Here is a 15,915-nt window from a genome sequence, read left to right on the forward strand (position 1 = left end):
TCTGCGCAACATTTTAAAAATCGATATTTTGGACAGATTTACATTAGGCCCTGTACAATTTACCGAATACATATTGACAAATGTGATTTAACAATCTCTTCTCGGCACATTGCCCTCGAATTGTTTTCAATACTTACTAAAATTTCATTTCGGAAATTGACTTCTGAAACTTCCAAACCTTGGTTTTACCCATAACAGCTTTATATTATTTTTAAATAAAGTCTTTTAACCTTTTAAGTATTGTTAAAAGTATAAGAAATCACACTTTTAGAAAAGGTTTGCTGACACAAAGTCTTGATTGCAGACAAATTCAAGAAATGTTATTGGTCCACTTTAAAATGGAAATTTGTTTTGCAAAAAAAAACAACAAAGCAAAAATACATCAAATGGCAATGTTAAAATACTATTAAAATGTTAAAATACTGTTAAAAAACTATTAAAAACCCCATAGGCTCTGTAAAATACTGTTTAAACAATTACAAATTTTAAAAAATAAAATTACAACAAATATTTATTGACGTTAGAATTGTACATATTAATGCTATTATATTAATTCAAATATTTCGAGTATTTAAGTTATTTTTCTGTTGAAAAAATACCGAATAAAGTAAGTTCGTTATCGCGGTTTCTGCAAATTTTATTTTATTATAAATTTTTAGTAATATGTAAATATATTGTCTAGGCCTACAATGTGTTTTTCCACTACAAGAGTAACATCCTAAAACTTATTAAAGGAACTAATTGCCAATATTAGAGGCCTACTTACTTGAACATAAGTGTGCTCATTTTGTATTATTGACTTTGAAATTCTACTATAGAAACAAAGTTACTCATTGAGACGGATTTTCGGATTGAATTTTCCAAATATTTTGTGCAGAAACGGCATTGTTATTATACTATACTAACTCTTCAGATCTTATGTAACAACAATAATGGCCATTGAGTTTTAAAAACGTGGTACTCTGATGAACAGATTAAAATTCCACAATTCATTGTAATTATGTGGAAGGTACAGATATCGCCACCCATCTTCATAGAGAGCCTAATCCAGTCTGTGTTATGTAAATTCAATGTAAATCAATTGTAGACGGCTTAAGAGATAAGCGAGGTATTAGCAAAACTTTTGTTGGGACTTTTCGGTATTTATCCAATTTAATTAACTGGGAATGCTAAGAAAATACAAATATGCGTGTGTGTGATTCACTCTTCCATGGTGAAACTTAGCTATTATGTAACAAGTTCCGTTTCGGAATATCGTCATCATTCAATATTTTGACTTGGGGACCTAAAATATTCGGTCTCATGTCGGTTGGTCGATCAGTCAAGTTTATAGCAACTACAATACAATTTTCTAATACCTTAATTGTTGGCTTTCTTGACTTAAATAATAAAGAAAAATAAAACATTTGGAATACAATGTTTTCTCTCATGTTTATATAAATAAAAGGAAAGGCGTTCTCCACTTCTCCTAATTTACACAAATGACAATACTTGCAAATCAATAGTCGGGTAGAAATATACAGGTCTAACATATCATTTCAATTTTAATCAATATTTAAATGTTGGTACCGTGTTTCCAAAAAGGAACTGATATAAAGGATTAAGAACGTCTCGACGTTTCGATAATGCTGCAACATATTGATCGCATCATTACTCTAGTCATATATTTCCTCCATACTCAAGTCAACAAGTTAAAATGAAATGTTATAATATGTACAAATTTATGTGAAATAAATATTACTTACTTACTTAACACATTCTCTCAACCATCCAATTTTAAAGAAAAATACTGGTTTGCCGCAAACCTAATTTTTCTAGTGATATTCGCCATGCAAACCTTTTAACAATACCGTACTACAGCCCACCTTTTGTAAGCATTTCTTCCAACAAAATATTCGACATTACCACTGCCTTATTTGACAAAACATATTGATCGCATACTCCAGTCAGGAGATTCTCAACGTTTTATTAGTGTTTATTCGCTATGCAAACCTATAAACAATATTGTATTCAAATTTTGTAAACTGCGATAGATATTAATATATTATCACTATTATTTCAAATGCAATATTTCTGGCGCATATATATTGTTTTGATCGATAAGTCACTTTAATTACCAATGGACTAATAAGGACCCTGTATCTCTCTTTTCGACTGTTAGATTGTAATCGTGGTGACAATGGGGTATGCGAGAATAGTGGTAAGTTCCTTGTCCAATAGCATATGCGAGTGCAAGACAGACAGAAGAAAGCACATACACGACATTTCACACAAAATAATACCTTGACACACCATAATGGAAAAATAGGCCTAGAACTTAGTCTTGCCTTGTAAAATAATTAGGCCTATAGGCCGGCCCACAACTACACACCCCACGATAAGCCAAAACATTTAAAAATGCTACAAAACCGTCCAGAAAGTTTGCCATCGTCTGATACAACGTGTGGAAAAATGTTATTGCAAACAATTATTCGTTTTAACAAACTTCTAAACAGCAAAAATATTGTAAAACATTTCGTCCTATAAAATATTCGACATTACCACTGATAGCACTAGTTTACTAATATATTTTAAATACAAGATACCCATGATTCTATGATTTTATTGCAAATTATCCAGAGTTGCGAGTGTTATTTTTTATTGTAAACAAGTTCAATTTAACCTCTCACTATCGCAATGTGCTATGGCCTTTCAAATGGTAGGCTTATTGGTTTAACATTTGTTATAAAGTAATGTTGGCAAAGTATAAACTAATCAATAAAATCGTTTTAATTGGTAATCCCCATATTTGGTAATCATTTTTTTATATTTTGCAGAATGTGCTTCCAACCCTTGTCAAAATGGTGCCACGTGCGTCGACGGAGGTGGCTATTTTACGTGTTACTGCGACTCTGGATATCATGGTGTCACGTGTGAGCTCATTACAGGTAGGTTATCGTTTATATCATCAATGACATTATAATGTGAAAAAAAAGACATAGAAAGCGATTATCTGGTACTGGTGCCGCTGGAGGATTATTCGTCTTATTTAACTGTCGCTTGTTTCTCCAGAATTTGTAATTGGCAACATTGATTACCAACTCGTGATTATCTTCTACATTCTAATCTTTACTTATAATCTCAATAGGTCAAAACTGCGGTTCCAACTTCTACAACGATACGGGTGTAATTAAGAGTCCTGACTATCCAGACATGTATTCCAATCGACATTATTGCGTGTACCTCGTGCGTGTGCATAACGCACGTAGCATCAAGTTCTACGTTGATGACTTCATGACAGAGGTATGTGTCTTTTTGGTAATAAAGCAACACAACTGTACGTATGGAAGTGGCTCGTATCCAAAATCCAGATAATGCCATTTTGATCTAACATAGTTTAGGTAGCGGCGAATGGTACGGCAAAACTGTAACCATGAATTATATTTCTCCACTAACAGATTAACAAAGATGTTTTAGAGTATGGTGTAGGCTCTAACGCAGAGTTCCAACTGAAAACAGGAATGCTAGAGGGTAATTTGACGAGTGATGGAACACTACCAGACCCGTTTGTACTAGATGGTGATCAGGCATGGTTTCTATTCTCAACAGATAGGAACATCGTCAATAAAGGTTTCCAAATCAGCTACTACGCAGGTAATATTTTGATTAATGTTTTAGAAAAGATATAATACTGTAAATTGTAGAAAGCAGCAACACCAATGACGATCATTGTTTATTCATCAACGACGATCATTGTTTATTCATCAACGACGATCATTGTTTATTCGTCAATGACGATCATTGTTTATTCATCAACGACGATCATTGTTTATTCATCAACGACGATCATTGTTTATTCATCAACGACGATCATTGTTTATTCATCAACGACGATCATTGTTTATTCAACAATGATGATAAATGTTTATTCATCAACGACGATCATTGTTTATTCATCAACGACGATCATTGTTTATTCATCAACGACGATCATTGTTTATTCATCAACGACGATCATTGTTTATTCATCAATGACGATCATTGTTTATTCATCAACGACGATCATTGTTTATTCATCAATGATGATCATTGTTTATTCATCAACGATGATCATTGTTTATTCATCAACGACGATCATTGTTTATTCATCAATGACGATCATTGTTTATTCATCAACGACGATCATTGTTTATTCATCAATGACGATTATAATTGTTTATTCATCAACGACGATCATTGTTTATTCATCAACGACGATCATTGTTTATTCATCAACGACGATCATTGTTTATTCAACAACACAAATGGGTTGACTTCGGCTTTGTTCTTCTTTCCCTTACTTATGGTCGACTCCAGGTCTACGATTAGCTGCAGTCATGAAAATATCTAGTAGAAAAATAGTAGATATGTCCATTAGTCCTTGGCAATCATTTGTGAATTGGGCTATTTGGGGCCATTGTTTACCCGGGTAACTTAGCTTTAGTGGTTATTCACCAACTTACCCAGGTAAATAAGAATGGATGGGCTCTTTCTCGTCCTATGCTTTTCTTGCCGTCTATAAATGAAAAGAAAAGCCTTATCCAACTATGCTGTGTTTATCGACATCAGATACGTACATCTTATATTATATATCAACTAAATTATTTCAAATTTTGTTTCCATTTCTTTTTAGATCCAGATGATTGTGATCCTAGTCCATGTCAAAATGGAGCCACATGTAACGATCTAACAAACTCATATAGTTGCGACTGTATTCCTGGTTTCGAGGGAATAATCTGTGAAGACAGTAAGTATTGTATTGTCACACCACAAAAAATAAAATAGATTGAAATTCCTATTAAAAACACTACCACCAAAGTTTTTTTTATCTTTAAAATCATGGGTTTATCAGGTAAATAATTCTTTTGTTCTCTTGATCCACTATTTGCTTAAATTACAATTACATATTCCACATAAAACACTATACCTAAAGGTTTAACTCATTTACAGGTATATAAACGATATCTCTGTTTCACCAATGACGTCAAGATTTACTAACAAACGTTGTTTTTTTTTGCAGATATTAATGAATGTTTATCATCGCCCTGTCTTAATGGAGGACTTTGTTTAGATGGAATCAATGGTTATACGTGTCAGTGTGCAAATGGTTACATTGGAGTTCACTGTGAAATTAGTACGTATATTTAATTTTAAAAATGAGGAAATTGTAACTGATCAATAAGATCATTTAGCTTGACGCTCTTTTTTTTTTATTGGAGTTACACTGTGGTCTATCGGAGTTACATTGCGGTCTATTCCAGTTATATTTCGGTCTAGTTAGCTTGTCCTGCGTTCAAACTGAAGAGAAGTTAACGACACAACAAGATAAGGCTGTTCACACAAGCACTTACATCGGTTGTAACCGTAGAACTCGGATCTGCCTAACTCCGTCCTATGCACGATTAACAGTAGTGCGTGTGAACACAGCTATCATGAGTAATGTTTGAAGACTAGTTTCGATACTACTCCACGGAGAGCTGAATAACCTAATTATATCTCTGTTTTCGTTCTCTCTCTCTTAGACTCAAACGAATGTTCAAGTGCCCCATGTGCGAACGGAGCAACATGCATAGATGGTGTCAATAGTTACACATGCCAGTGTTTACCTGGATGGACTGGGGTCAACTGTGATATTAGTAAGTCTTATTTTATATCTACTGGTATTGAGGTATCTTTTAATGCGAGTTTAAACTCCTCCTGAATATATGCTACAGGCAAGTGTCTGAAATAATTAACATTCAAGACCCTTGGCTCTGATGCTTCACCTGCACACAATCCCAATATAGCTTCATTATAAGCTGCAGAGGGGTCAATGCAGCACCAAGTATCTCAGTACATAAAGCAACTATGCCCTGAAACAATGATTTGATGGACACTATGTATATACAGTGTTTAAAAAGAAAAATAATAAAATGCATACATTATTTTACCACTACAGATATCAATGAGTGTCAGAGTTCACCATGTTTAAATGCTGGTACCTGTCTAGATGGTGTAAATGGATATCTCTGTCTCTGCTCACCTGGATTTAGTGGTTCCAACTGTCAAACTAGTAAGTATTGTTGTTGGTATACATAAACTACCTAGTTTTGTAATCTTTATCTAAACCTAACTAACTTGCTTGTCTAGTTTCTTTTTATTGTTTGTAACTTACTGTGGAGCAGCTTTGCTTCAGCGCAAGCTGTATGAGGTATGAATGACAGGCTAGTGATCTGGAGGTTGTGGGTTCGTGTCACACCCGGGAATTACTTTCGAATTTGTTTCGCAACTGTTCGTAACTATTCTCAATGTACTTGGTATAAAGTACAAATTACGTCAGAGTAGGGCAAACATCTGACCAATTGTCTAGTTTTGTTCTTTCTGAAGAACAGAAAGCCTTTTACACATAGTAAGCTTTTCCTATCTCCATCCATTGCAATCCACTTATATACCTGCACTAATGTTTCATATTCTTTTGTTTTGTTTTAGATATCAATGAATGTGGAAGCTTGCCTTGTCAAAATGGAGGAACATGCTTAGATGCTATCAATGGTTACACCTGTCAGTGTGATTTTGGCTTCACTGGAAGCAATTGCGAAATAAGTATGTTGTATTCATATATACTTTGATATTGTTACCTTCAGGAATAACATAGATAGCAATACACATAATACTCCAAAAAATCAGCACAGAATCTTAAATCTGTTCCACAAAAATAAAGTAGCCATTCTATTATTTCTATGATTGTCTTCAACCTGTATTCCCTTGGATTTTCCCAAATAGTATGGCTGGCTGGCTCAGCAGAAAACATAAATTGCCGATCTTTAATAAATGTCTACAGGTAAAACTAACCTTTTAAAATTTGTTTTCAGATATTGATGAGTGTGCAAGTTTTCCCTGTCAAAATGGTGGTTTGTGCATTGATGGCGTCAACCAATACACATGTGCATGTGTACCTGGATTCACAGGCACAAATTGTGAAATTAGTAAGTTGAACAACTTTGCATATTTTTGTAATCAGTGGCCGTATTCACCAATCACACTTAAGTGAGATATTTCCCTTAAATATTAAGTATCTCACTTAACTCAATAAATATTTAAGTATTTCCCTTTAATTGTATTCATTTATATAGGAGATTTTTTAAATTTTAAGGGTAAGTGTTTTCCTTGGCTTAAAATGTGAATGGTGATTACGGCCACTTATTGTTTATTGTGAATAACACCACTTTAATTTACTTACCATTACTTCTCATTTATTTTCAGATGTTTCTGAATGTCAGAGTGTTCCCTGTCAAAATGGCGCAACATGTGTTGATGGAGTGAATAGATTTGAATGTAATTGTTTTCCTGGGTATTCTGGGACTCTCTGTGAAATAAGTAAGTTGAGATTATTAATCAAGAAGTTGGCCTACAGTTATATTTCTAAACCTAAACACCAATTAAACACTCCATTTAATGGAAGCAATTGCAAAATAAGTATGTTGTATTTGTTAAAATGTAAATATATAAATGATTGTTAAATCAGTTTCATTTAAACTGTCTATGATCTTCAGTTGCACATATAAGCAAGATAGGGCCTACTAACAGTTACCGTTTTAAAAAAAAACCAAAATAAATAGTTACTAGAATGATTGGCGAAACAGATTGATTGATTGATATTAATCTATATTGTTTTTTAATTTTTAGATGACAATGAATGTGCAAGCACCCCTTGCCAAAATGGAGGAGCATGTCTTGACGGAATCAACCAGTATACCTGTAACTGTGAATCTGGCTTTACTGGAACCAATTGTGAAATAAGTAAGTATTAAAACACTTCACCTGAATCAAGTATAAGTGCTGTACTTTGGTTCTTCATATATTACTAAGAACAACTAACTTTATTAACTTTACACACATTTATTACAGTATTTGTACTTACTTTTCAACTATGTAAACCCGAGTCTATACAAAAACGTCTGGCAGGAATTTATTTCAACATCAGTTCCATTACAATCAGCTACATTTTTTGTATGTATTAATCAATAAAGCTTTTCTTTGCAGATGTTGAAGAGTGTGCAAGCAGCCCATGTCTGAACGGAGGAGTCTGTACAGATCTTGTCAATGCATACGTCTGCACATGTGTCGTTGGGTGGACAGGAACAAACTGCGAAATGAGTAAGTTTCTTTATGTAATGTTGTTATCACATAGTCACAGCAATTACATTAGCAGAAGCATTCATAAACTGTTTGACATCTGTCATCAACATGTATATGTTGGTCAAGCTACCTGGTGAATTTCATTTGGACAATCACCCTTTTAAGGAGACATCTTTGGGAACCAAAAAATTGTCTTCTGAATAGGGGTTGGCCATAGTGTTGAAACATATATTTCCACTCAATCTTTTCACGATTTCTTTTCGTATTCTTTCATGTTAATCTTTTTCATTGCAGATGCAAATGAGTGTGTAAGCAGTCCGTGTTTAAATGGCGCTACCTGTCTGGATCAAATTAACTCCTTCATCTGTGTCTGTGTTCCTGGATATAATGGAGAATTTTGTGAAAACAGTGCGTTATAAATTATTAAACAAGCAATTAATTACGATCGATTCATTATTTTAGTTATTTAGATTGTGCATTTGTAGTTAAGGTTATATATAAGATAAGAAACACAAAATGTGAAAAGGTTGAAATAAGAATATGCTTAACGAGCTCAACCAATGTTTTCTCTCTTACAGACATTAACGAATGTATCAGTATGCCATGTCAAAATGGAGGTCTTTGTATCGATGGAATCAACAACTATGCTTGTCAATGTGCACCTGGATATACTGGAACAAACTGTGAAATTAGTAAGTTCAAACACTCATCTATCATTTAATTGCGGAATTCACAAATTTATTGATGTGCGGAAATGTTTAACATCATGGTTTATTTTGTAGATACAAATGAATGCGCCAGTGGACCATGTATGAACGGTGGCTCTTGTCTGGATGGTATCAACGCATATACTTGTCAGTGCTTATCTGGATTCACAGGACCAGATTGTGCAGACAGTAAGTGGCCTATTTTGTATTTGACTTAGCATAGTCATTGGTATTCTTTAACTTCATTGGTACAAAGCTCTGTCTAAACACTATCAAACTTTATGTGACAAAAAATGTGATGTGCCCATATATGGACACGATGGTTTCATAACACTACCATACATTTTTTGTCAAACTAGTTTGTTAGTGTAGACAGAGCTTAATGATCATGACCATTCAAGGAGATAGATCTGTCTGGGGAAAATGTAAAACAATGCAAAATAAACCAGCATGTATTATTTAACTAACATTAATTAAAATGATATTGATTACTTTTTCCATCTTAGATGTGGATGAATGCAGCAGTGCTCCATGTCTCAATGATGGTAACTGTATTGATGGTATCAATGCGTATGTCTGTCAATGTTCATCTGGTTGGGTTGGCGTGCGATGTGAAGTCAGTAAGTACAACTGTAACCTGTAAAATAACAATAGTGAATTGCATTAAGCTCTGTCTATACTAGCAAACTTTATGACAAAAAAATTTGTGCCCATATATGGACACGATGATGTCATATCACTACCATATTTGGGCACATTTTTTGTCAAACTAGTTTGATACTGTGGGCAGAGCTTTAAAAAATATAATTAATATTTTCTAATCACGGATAGAATATTCTAATTGAGATTACTTTTATATTATAACATAAATGTATTGACAATTTCTTTTAAACAGATGTCAACGAGTGTGCAAGCTCACCGTGTATTAATGGTGCTACTTGTCTTGATGGAGTCAATGGCTACTTCTGTAACTGCGATGCAGGCTGGACAGGAACCAACTGTGAAACCAGTAAGTATTTACATCCAACCTTTTGTACGTTTCTTCCAATGTGCATTCCATATTCATCCTGTCATAGTCTATTTGTTTAATTTATATTTATTATCTTAATGTAACCAGTTTCTAGTGAGGCTCCTAGCACAAGCCCCTTATGGTTTCCTTTAAATTTGGTTTACTTTTTAAATATGTTTTTTAATGTTGTTGCTAATTTAAAAAAATTTGTTTTATAGATATTGATGAATGTTCGAGCACTCCATGTCGTAATGGTGGTTTCTGCTTAGACCAGATAGATGGCTACTTTTGTCAATGTGCATCTGGATGGACAGGTGTCACCTGTACAGAGAGTAAGTATCTTTTAATATGTCAAAACATATATCATTTACCTTGACTTCATAATGTTGTTGTAAAAAGTATAAATGGACATTTTACATGATGTGGTTATTCAATTTTTCAGATATCAATGAGTGTGCTAGCACACCTTGTGAAAATGGTGGTACTTGCTCCGATCAAGTCAACGGCTTTGTTTGCCAATGTGTACCAGGATTCTCCGGAACTCTCTGTGAAATAAGTGAGTAGAAATTTCATTATCATTATTTTAAAAAGCTACTTTTATTTTTTTAAAGGGAATTATTTTGCTTAAATTTGAGGGGTTGCCACAAGTCTATGAACTTTTAACAATATATTTTTATATAACAAAATACATTCCATACTTACTTAAATCTCCTTTCCATTTTACAGACGACATGGAGTGTGCAAGTATTCCTTGTCAGAATGGTGGTACATGTACTGATGGTGTCAATGGATATGTATGCGCTTGTCAACCAGGTTTTACTGGAACAAACTGCGAAATAAGTATGTATTATTAAGTATTATATTAACTTATATTATGTACTTAAACAATTTTATGGAGTTACATGATTAGTATCTTATCAGACATTTTATACAAATAAAACTCAATTTTATGCTTCATTTTTATAGTTATATAAATCAGTAAAATAAAAATGTGCAGTATTAATTTTACTACAATTGTAACTTACAGATATGGATGAATGCTCCAGTAACCCATGTTTGAATGGAGGTCTCTGTATTGATGGAACCAATTTCTATCAGTGTATCTGCGCACCAGGTTACAATGGAATACGCTGTGAAAATGGTAAGTTATTGCTTAAAAACACTTGCTTGTTGCTAATTCTTCACCTCCAATGTACTTCTACTTTTCCAGAAACATTTAATGGTGAAGGTATTATCATAAGTATGGTAAAGGTATAATTTTAAGTCTAAAGAAAACCAATAACAACAGTGCCTTCCTGTAAAGTAGTCTTGTTTATAAATTCTGCATTGTTATTATTATTCTAAATAATGAATGTTTTTAAAATGATTTTAAAAAAAAATAAATTTCAGATATCAATGAATGTGCAAGCGGACCATGTTTAAATGGCGGTACATGTGTAGATGGCATAAACGAATTTATTTGTAACTGTGCACCTGGCTTTACAGGCGAATTTTGTGAAAACAGTAAGTTAAAGTTGTATAATTATCAAACTTTTTATTTATTTAAAAAAAAAATTGTTGCCAAATATTAGAATAATAGTGAGCTTGTGCGTAGCTCAATAAATGATTCCTGAACCAGCTCATCTCATACTTCAGATACTTTAAACTCTAGAGTTTACACACACCGTAGTGTCCACACCATACAAAACGCCATTTTTATTTATTTAAAAAAAAAATTGTTGCCAAATATTAGAATAATAGTGAGCTTGTGCGTAGCTCAATAAATGATTCCTGAACCAGCTCATCTCATACTTCAGATACTTTAAACTCTGGAGTTTACACACACCGTAGTGTCCACACCATACAAAATGCCACTGTTGACACCCTGTGTGTGCATGAATGTGTACACTCTGTAGTTTTGCTAAGCAATGATGAAGGAAGTATATGACACAAGTTGTTAGATACTTTGTAAAGCTTATAGTAGTCATATAACAGTAAAATAATAAACAAACACACATTCTACAATTTGCTCAATACTCAAATAGATGCATATGTAAAAAAGAAACCTAACCAAAGTGCTTATAAAGAAAAGAAACGCATATATTTCTTGTTATGGTTTTATGTACATGTAATGGAACTGTTGTTGTGTCAACTTTTATATTCATGAATTTTACTAAAATAATTCTTACTTCTCTAGATATCAACGAATGTGCCAGTAGCCCATGTATGAATGGAGGTACATGTCTTGATGGAACAAATGAATATTACTGTCTGTGTGCTCCTGGCTGGTCTGGACTTGCCTGTGAACAAAGTAAGTGTGTACTAGTTATTTTACTGCAGCAAATTCAGAAATGAAAACTGCAAAAGCTAGAGCCAGTGAAGCAGTAGCCAATGAAGTTTGCTCCTAAATGGAGGAAGAAAAGGAGTAATGCATGGTTTTGAATAATCTTATTATTATTTTATCATTTGTCTTCTAGATAATAATGAATGTGCCAGTGCTCCTTGTCAAAATGGTGGTGTTTGTACAGATAGTATCAACCAGTTCTTTTGTCAGTGTGCACCAGGATGGTCTGGCCCTACCTGTGAAGAGAGTAAGTAAAACGAAACATTCTAATTCGTTGAAATATCTAGCTAAAACCAAGTTGAACAAGTATTCAATCATTTTGAATTTTGTGCATGTACATGGTAAAGAAACAGCCTCCCCACCTTAGTTTTCAGGCCACTCACTCCCAAACATTACTTATTCTTAACCTAAACATACCTTAAAACCAGGGAAGAGTGACTCTTTCCTGTTTAAAACTATAATCTTTTTACTTACTAACCTTTTTTTTATAGATCTGAATGAATGTTCAAGCTTCCCTTGCATTAATGGCGGTACATGTGTTGATAACGTGAATGCGTTTACTTGCTTTTGTCTTCCTGGATTCTCTGGTGCTAGCTGTGAAATTGGTAAGTATCTCCTTTAAACAGCAAATCTAAGTACAAGACTAATGCTCATTTCAACAGTTGGTGTGCATCTTCTGTGTATACTTTTAATGCCAAATGACTTACTTAAGAATGTGACACAAAACATAATCTTCTGTAGTACCTCCACTTTCCAAATCCTAAAAGAATAATAGCACAATCTTATTTCAGGTTTTTAAACTTAAAATAATTATTATTTAACAATATTATTCAATTCTTTTTGATTTCAGACAACAATGAGTGTGTTAGCATTCCTTGTCAAAATGGAGCCACCTGTAATAATCTGGTTAATGGATACACCTGTACATGTGCACCTGGTTATACAGGTGTTCTTTGTGAAACAGGTAAGTTTACAAACTTTTTGAAATGCAGTTTGTAATTAAAGAAAAAGTAGAATTTAATAACATGGTATTGTGGTATTTGCGCAATACATTTCATATTATCATGTAATAATGAAATATAAAAATGTGACTATATATAGTCAAAACATGACCATTATTTCTTCTTTATTCAGATATTGATGAATGTGCAAGTTTGCCTTGTCAGAATGGTGGCGTATGTTCACAAACCATCAACCAATACTCTTGTAGCTGTCTCCAAGGATTTGAGGGAACAAATTGTGAAATTAGTAAGAAATATTTCTTATTAATATTGAAAATTGTCTGTGTAAGAAGCTTGCTTTGTAGCAGGACGTGCCAATGACAACACTCTTTTTCGTGCGTTATCTTTGCACTTATGTAAAAGTAAGACTTTGCAAGGGAGTATACAAGACCATAATTTAGCAAGGTGACCTCCATCGATAAAGTGCATTTTCAAATTAGTGCTGGAGTGTAGCATTTAATTGTCCACACTGTTGAGCTTACTCCAACTATTTCCAAGAAAATGTTATCATATTTTGTTTTACTTGCAGATATAAATGAATGTCAAAGTGCCCCTTGCCTGAATGGAGGATTTTGCATCGATGGTATCAATAGCTATACTTGCCAATGTTTAAATGAGTGGACAGGAACACACTGCGAGATAAGTAAGTATCAATACTTTTCATTATCTTCTAGTAGTTTGAACACAATACACAGTAGCTTATCAAGTTAAAGTTAGGCCTATGTCCTTTTCAGTTAAGTCCTTTTCATACATAATAATTTGTATTAATTCTTTTCACAGCTTTGGATCCTTGTATGAGTTCACCTTGCCAGAACAGTGGAACATGCGTAAATCAAGGTACTACCCATACATGTGAATGCACTGATGCATGGACTGGTACAAATTGTGAAGTGGGTAAGTTATTTAATTAGATTGACTATTTTCCAAGAAACAAACCATTCAAATGCTATTAGTAGCATCTAGTACAATTTAAAACTTACCTCAAAATATAACCACATTTACCTTTTCTTCACATTTTTCATGCAACCATTGACTTCTACGGTTCTGCTAGAAACAAAACAATATTTCAATTAGTAAATTAAAAGATGAGAATAAATCACTGTACAATATTACACACAAGCTACAGTAGTCTAATATTAGATTTTTTCTTATTTTCTAGATGTGAACGAGTGTTCAAGTCTACCATGTCAAAATGGAGGAAGTTGCAACAATCTTGAAGGATTTTACACATGTGATTGTCGAGACGGTTATGATGGCGTCAACTGCAAAAACAGTAAGTACTATAATGCTCATCACAAAATGGCGCCATTGGCAATAGCCTTTCACACTTGTTCTAGCACTGGCTAATCAAACATCAATGTTTCGTTTTCACGCAAATACGTACATATCTATTGCCGTGAAAACTAAACATTCATGTTTGATTTGATTTGCCAGTGCCGGAACAGGTGTGAAAGACCCTTTAATCATTACCATGTTAAAAAAACATTGTGTGCACTAATTATACAGGTAGTAACCACACATGCGCAAATGTAAGAGAGGAATTTTTTTTATCATATTTTTAAATGTAAAGTTGTTACTTACCTTTTAAGAGCCTACCTTACTAAAATGTTATTCTTCTTGTTTGTAGTTCTCTATTGTTCGCTTGAAGGAACCTGGTACAATGGTGTTGGTGATGAAGTGATCTTATCACGTACAGATTCTGGTATGCTACTTGGAGAGTACCACACCACTGAAGAGTTAGCTCTTGGATATGAAGGTACTATACTATATCTCTTCACTTATAAAGCTCTGTCTACACTATCAAACTTTATGTGACAAAAACATGTGATGTGCCCATATATGGACATGATGATGATACCATATTTGGGCACATCACACTTTTTTTGTCAAACTTATTTGATAGTGTAGACAGAGCTTTAGACTTTTAATATAACCAATAATATTCTGCGTGACCAGGCTAGAGAGGACTGATTTGTAGGTCCGAATCCCGCCTTTTCCATAAAGCAGTCTCAATATAAGTGAGCATTCAGTTTAATTATGTCGGCAAACAATCCAACTTGTTTGCTTCCTGTTACTGCAAGCTACTGTACTTTATAGTAGTACAAAATTATCAGCATATTCTCTTCTGCAGTCTTTTTAGGACACATTCATAGTGGCTGAAGACCAGTACTTTAATGGTGAATTTTTTTATTTAACTTTTCCTATTTTCATTTGTAGTTCCTACTCTGGTTGTTGGTTATGCCTCCAAATCGTACGACTTCCCCACTCTTGGATTCACTGTGATTCGCGACAACGGTGATGCGACCATCAGCTGGACCGGTCAATGCTTCTTGTGTGACGGCCAGGACGTGTTGATGACAACATGGGTTAGAACAGATCGAGTAGATGCTTGCAGAGACCACACTGAGTCTAATAGGTAAATTAATAACCACCTTTGATTCTTGGTTTAGACAATGTGCAAAAACATTTAAAAAATGTTTGCAATTCTAATATCTTTCTCCCTTAACATGTGCCCAAATATGGTAGTGATATGACATCATCGTGTCCATATATGGGCACATCACATTTTTTTTGTCGCGTAAGTTTGATAGTGTAGAGGGATTGACAGTATTCTTTTAAAACAATTAACAGGATATTTGATTAAACTCTTTCTTTTTCTTTGTGAATTTTAGAATTGGTTGTGACAAATGGACTCACTACAAGCAGATACAATCACCAAGACCGGCTAATGAATAAACA

General features: G+C 33.8%; 1 protein-coding gene across 1 annotated transcript; it reads left to right on the forward strand.

The window, feature by feature from the left end:
* The first annotated feature begins 2,676 nt into the window (after positions 1-2,676).
* Positions 2,677-15,912, forward strand: LOC144839244 (uncharacterized). The gene is made up of 33 exons (XM_078694559.1): positions 2,677-2,698; positions 2,817-2,927; positions 3,128-3,282; positions 3,438-3,633; positions 4,652-4,765; positions 5,039-5,152; positions 5,541-5,654; positions 5,957-6,070; positions 6,487-6,600; positions 6,870-6,983; positions 7,261-7,374; positions 7,684-7,797; positions 8,041-8,154; positions 8,431-8,544; positions 8,715-8,828; positions 8,919-9,032; positions 9,350-9,463; positions 9,739-9,852; positions 10,071-10,184; positions 10,295-10,408; positions 10,579-10,692; positions 10,880-10,993; positions 12,029-12,142; positions 12,309-12,422; positions 12,667-12,780; positions 13,026-13,139; positions 13,310-13,423; positions 13,706-13,819; positions 13,957-14,070; positions 14,336-14,449; positions 14,804-14,932; positions 15,394-15,592; positions 15,849-15,912. The coding sequence occupies exons 1-33, from the start codon at positions 2,677-2,679 to the stop codon at positions 15,910-15,912; spliced, it is 3,840 nt and encodes a 1,279-aa protein (XP_078550685.1).
* The last annotated feature ends 3 nt before the right edge of the window (positions 15,913-15,915 follow it).

The sequence above is a fragment of the Antedon bifida genome, chromosome 4 (genome assembly GCF_963402885.1).
Source record: "Antedon bifida chromosome 4, ecAntBifi1.1, whole genome shotgun sequence".
Lineage (NCBI taxonomy): Eukaryota > Metazoa > Echinodermata > Crinoidea > Comatulida > Antedonidae > Antedon > Antedon bifida.

Excerpts from the sequence above, each read along its gene's own strand:
- LOC144839244 (XM_078694559.1), top strand. The coding sequence starts at position 2,677 with ATGTGCTATGGCCTTTCAAATG. Across the intron at positions 9,853-10,070 it reads AGGAACCAACTGTGAAACCA|ATATTGATGAATGTTCGAGC; the intron begins GTAAGTATTTAC and ends TTTGTTTTATAG. Across the intron at positions 12,423-12,666 it reads TGGCCCTACCTGTGAAGAGA|ATCTGAATGAATGTTCAAGC; the intron begins GTAAGTAAAACG and ends TTTTTTTTATAG.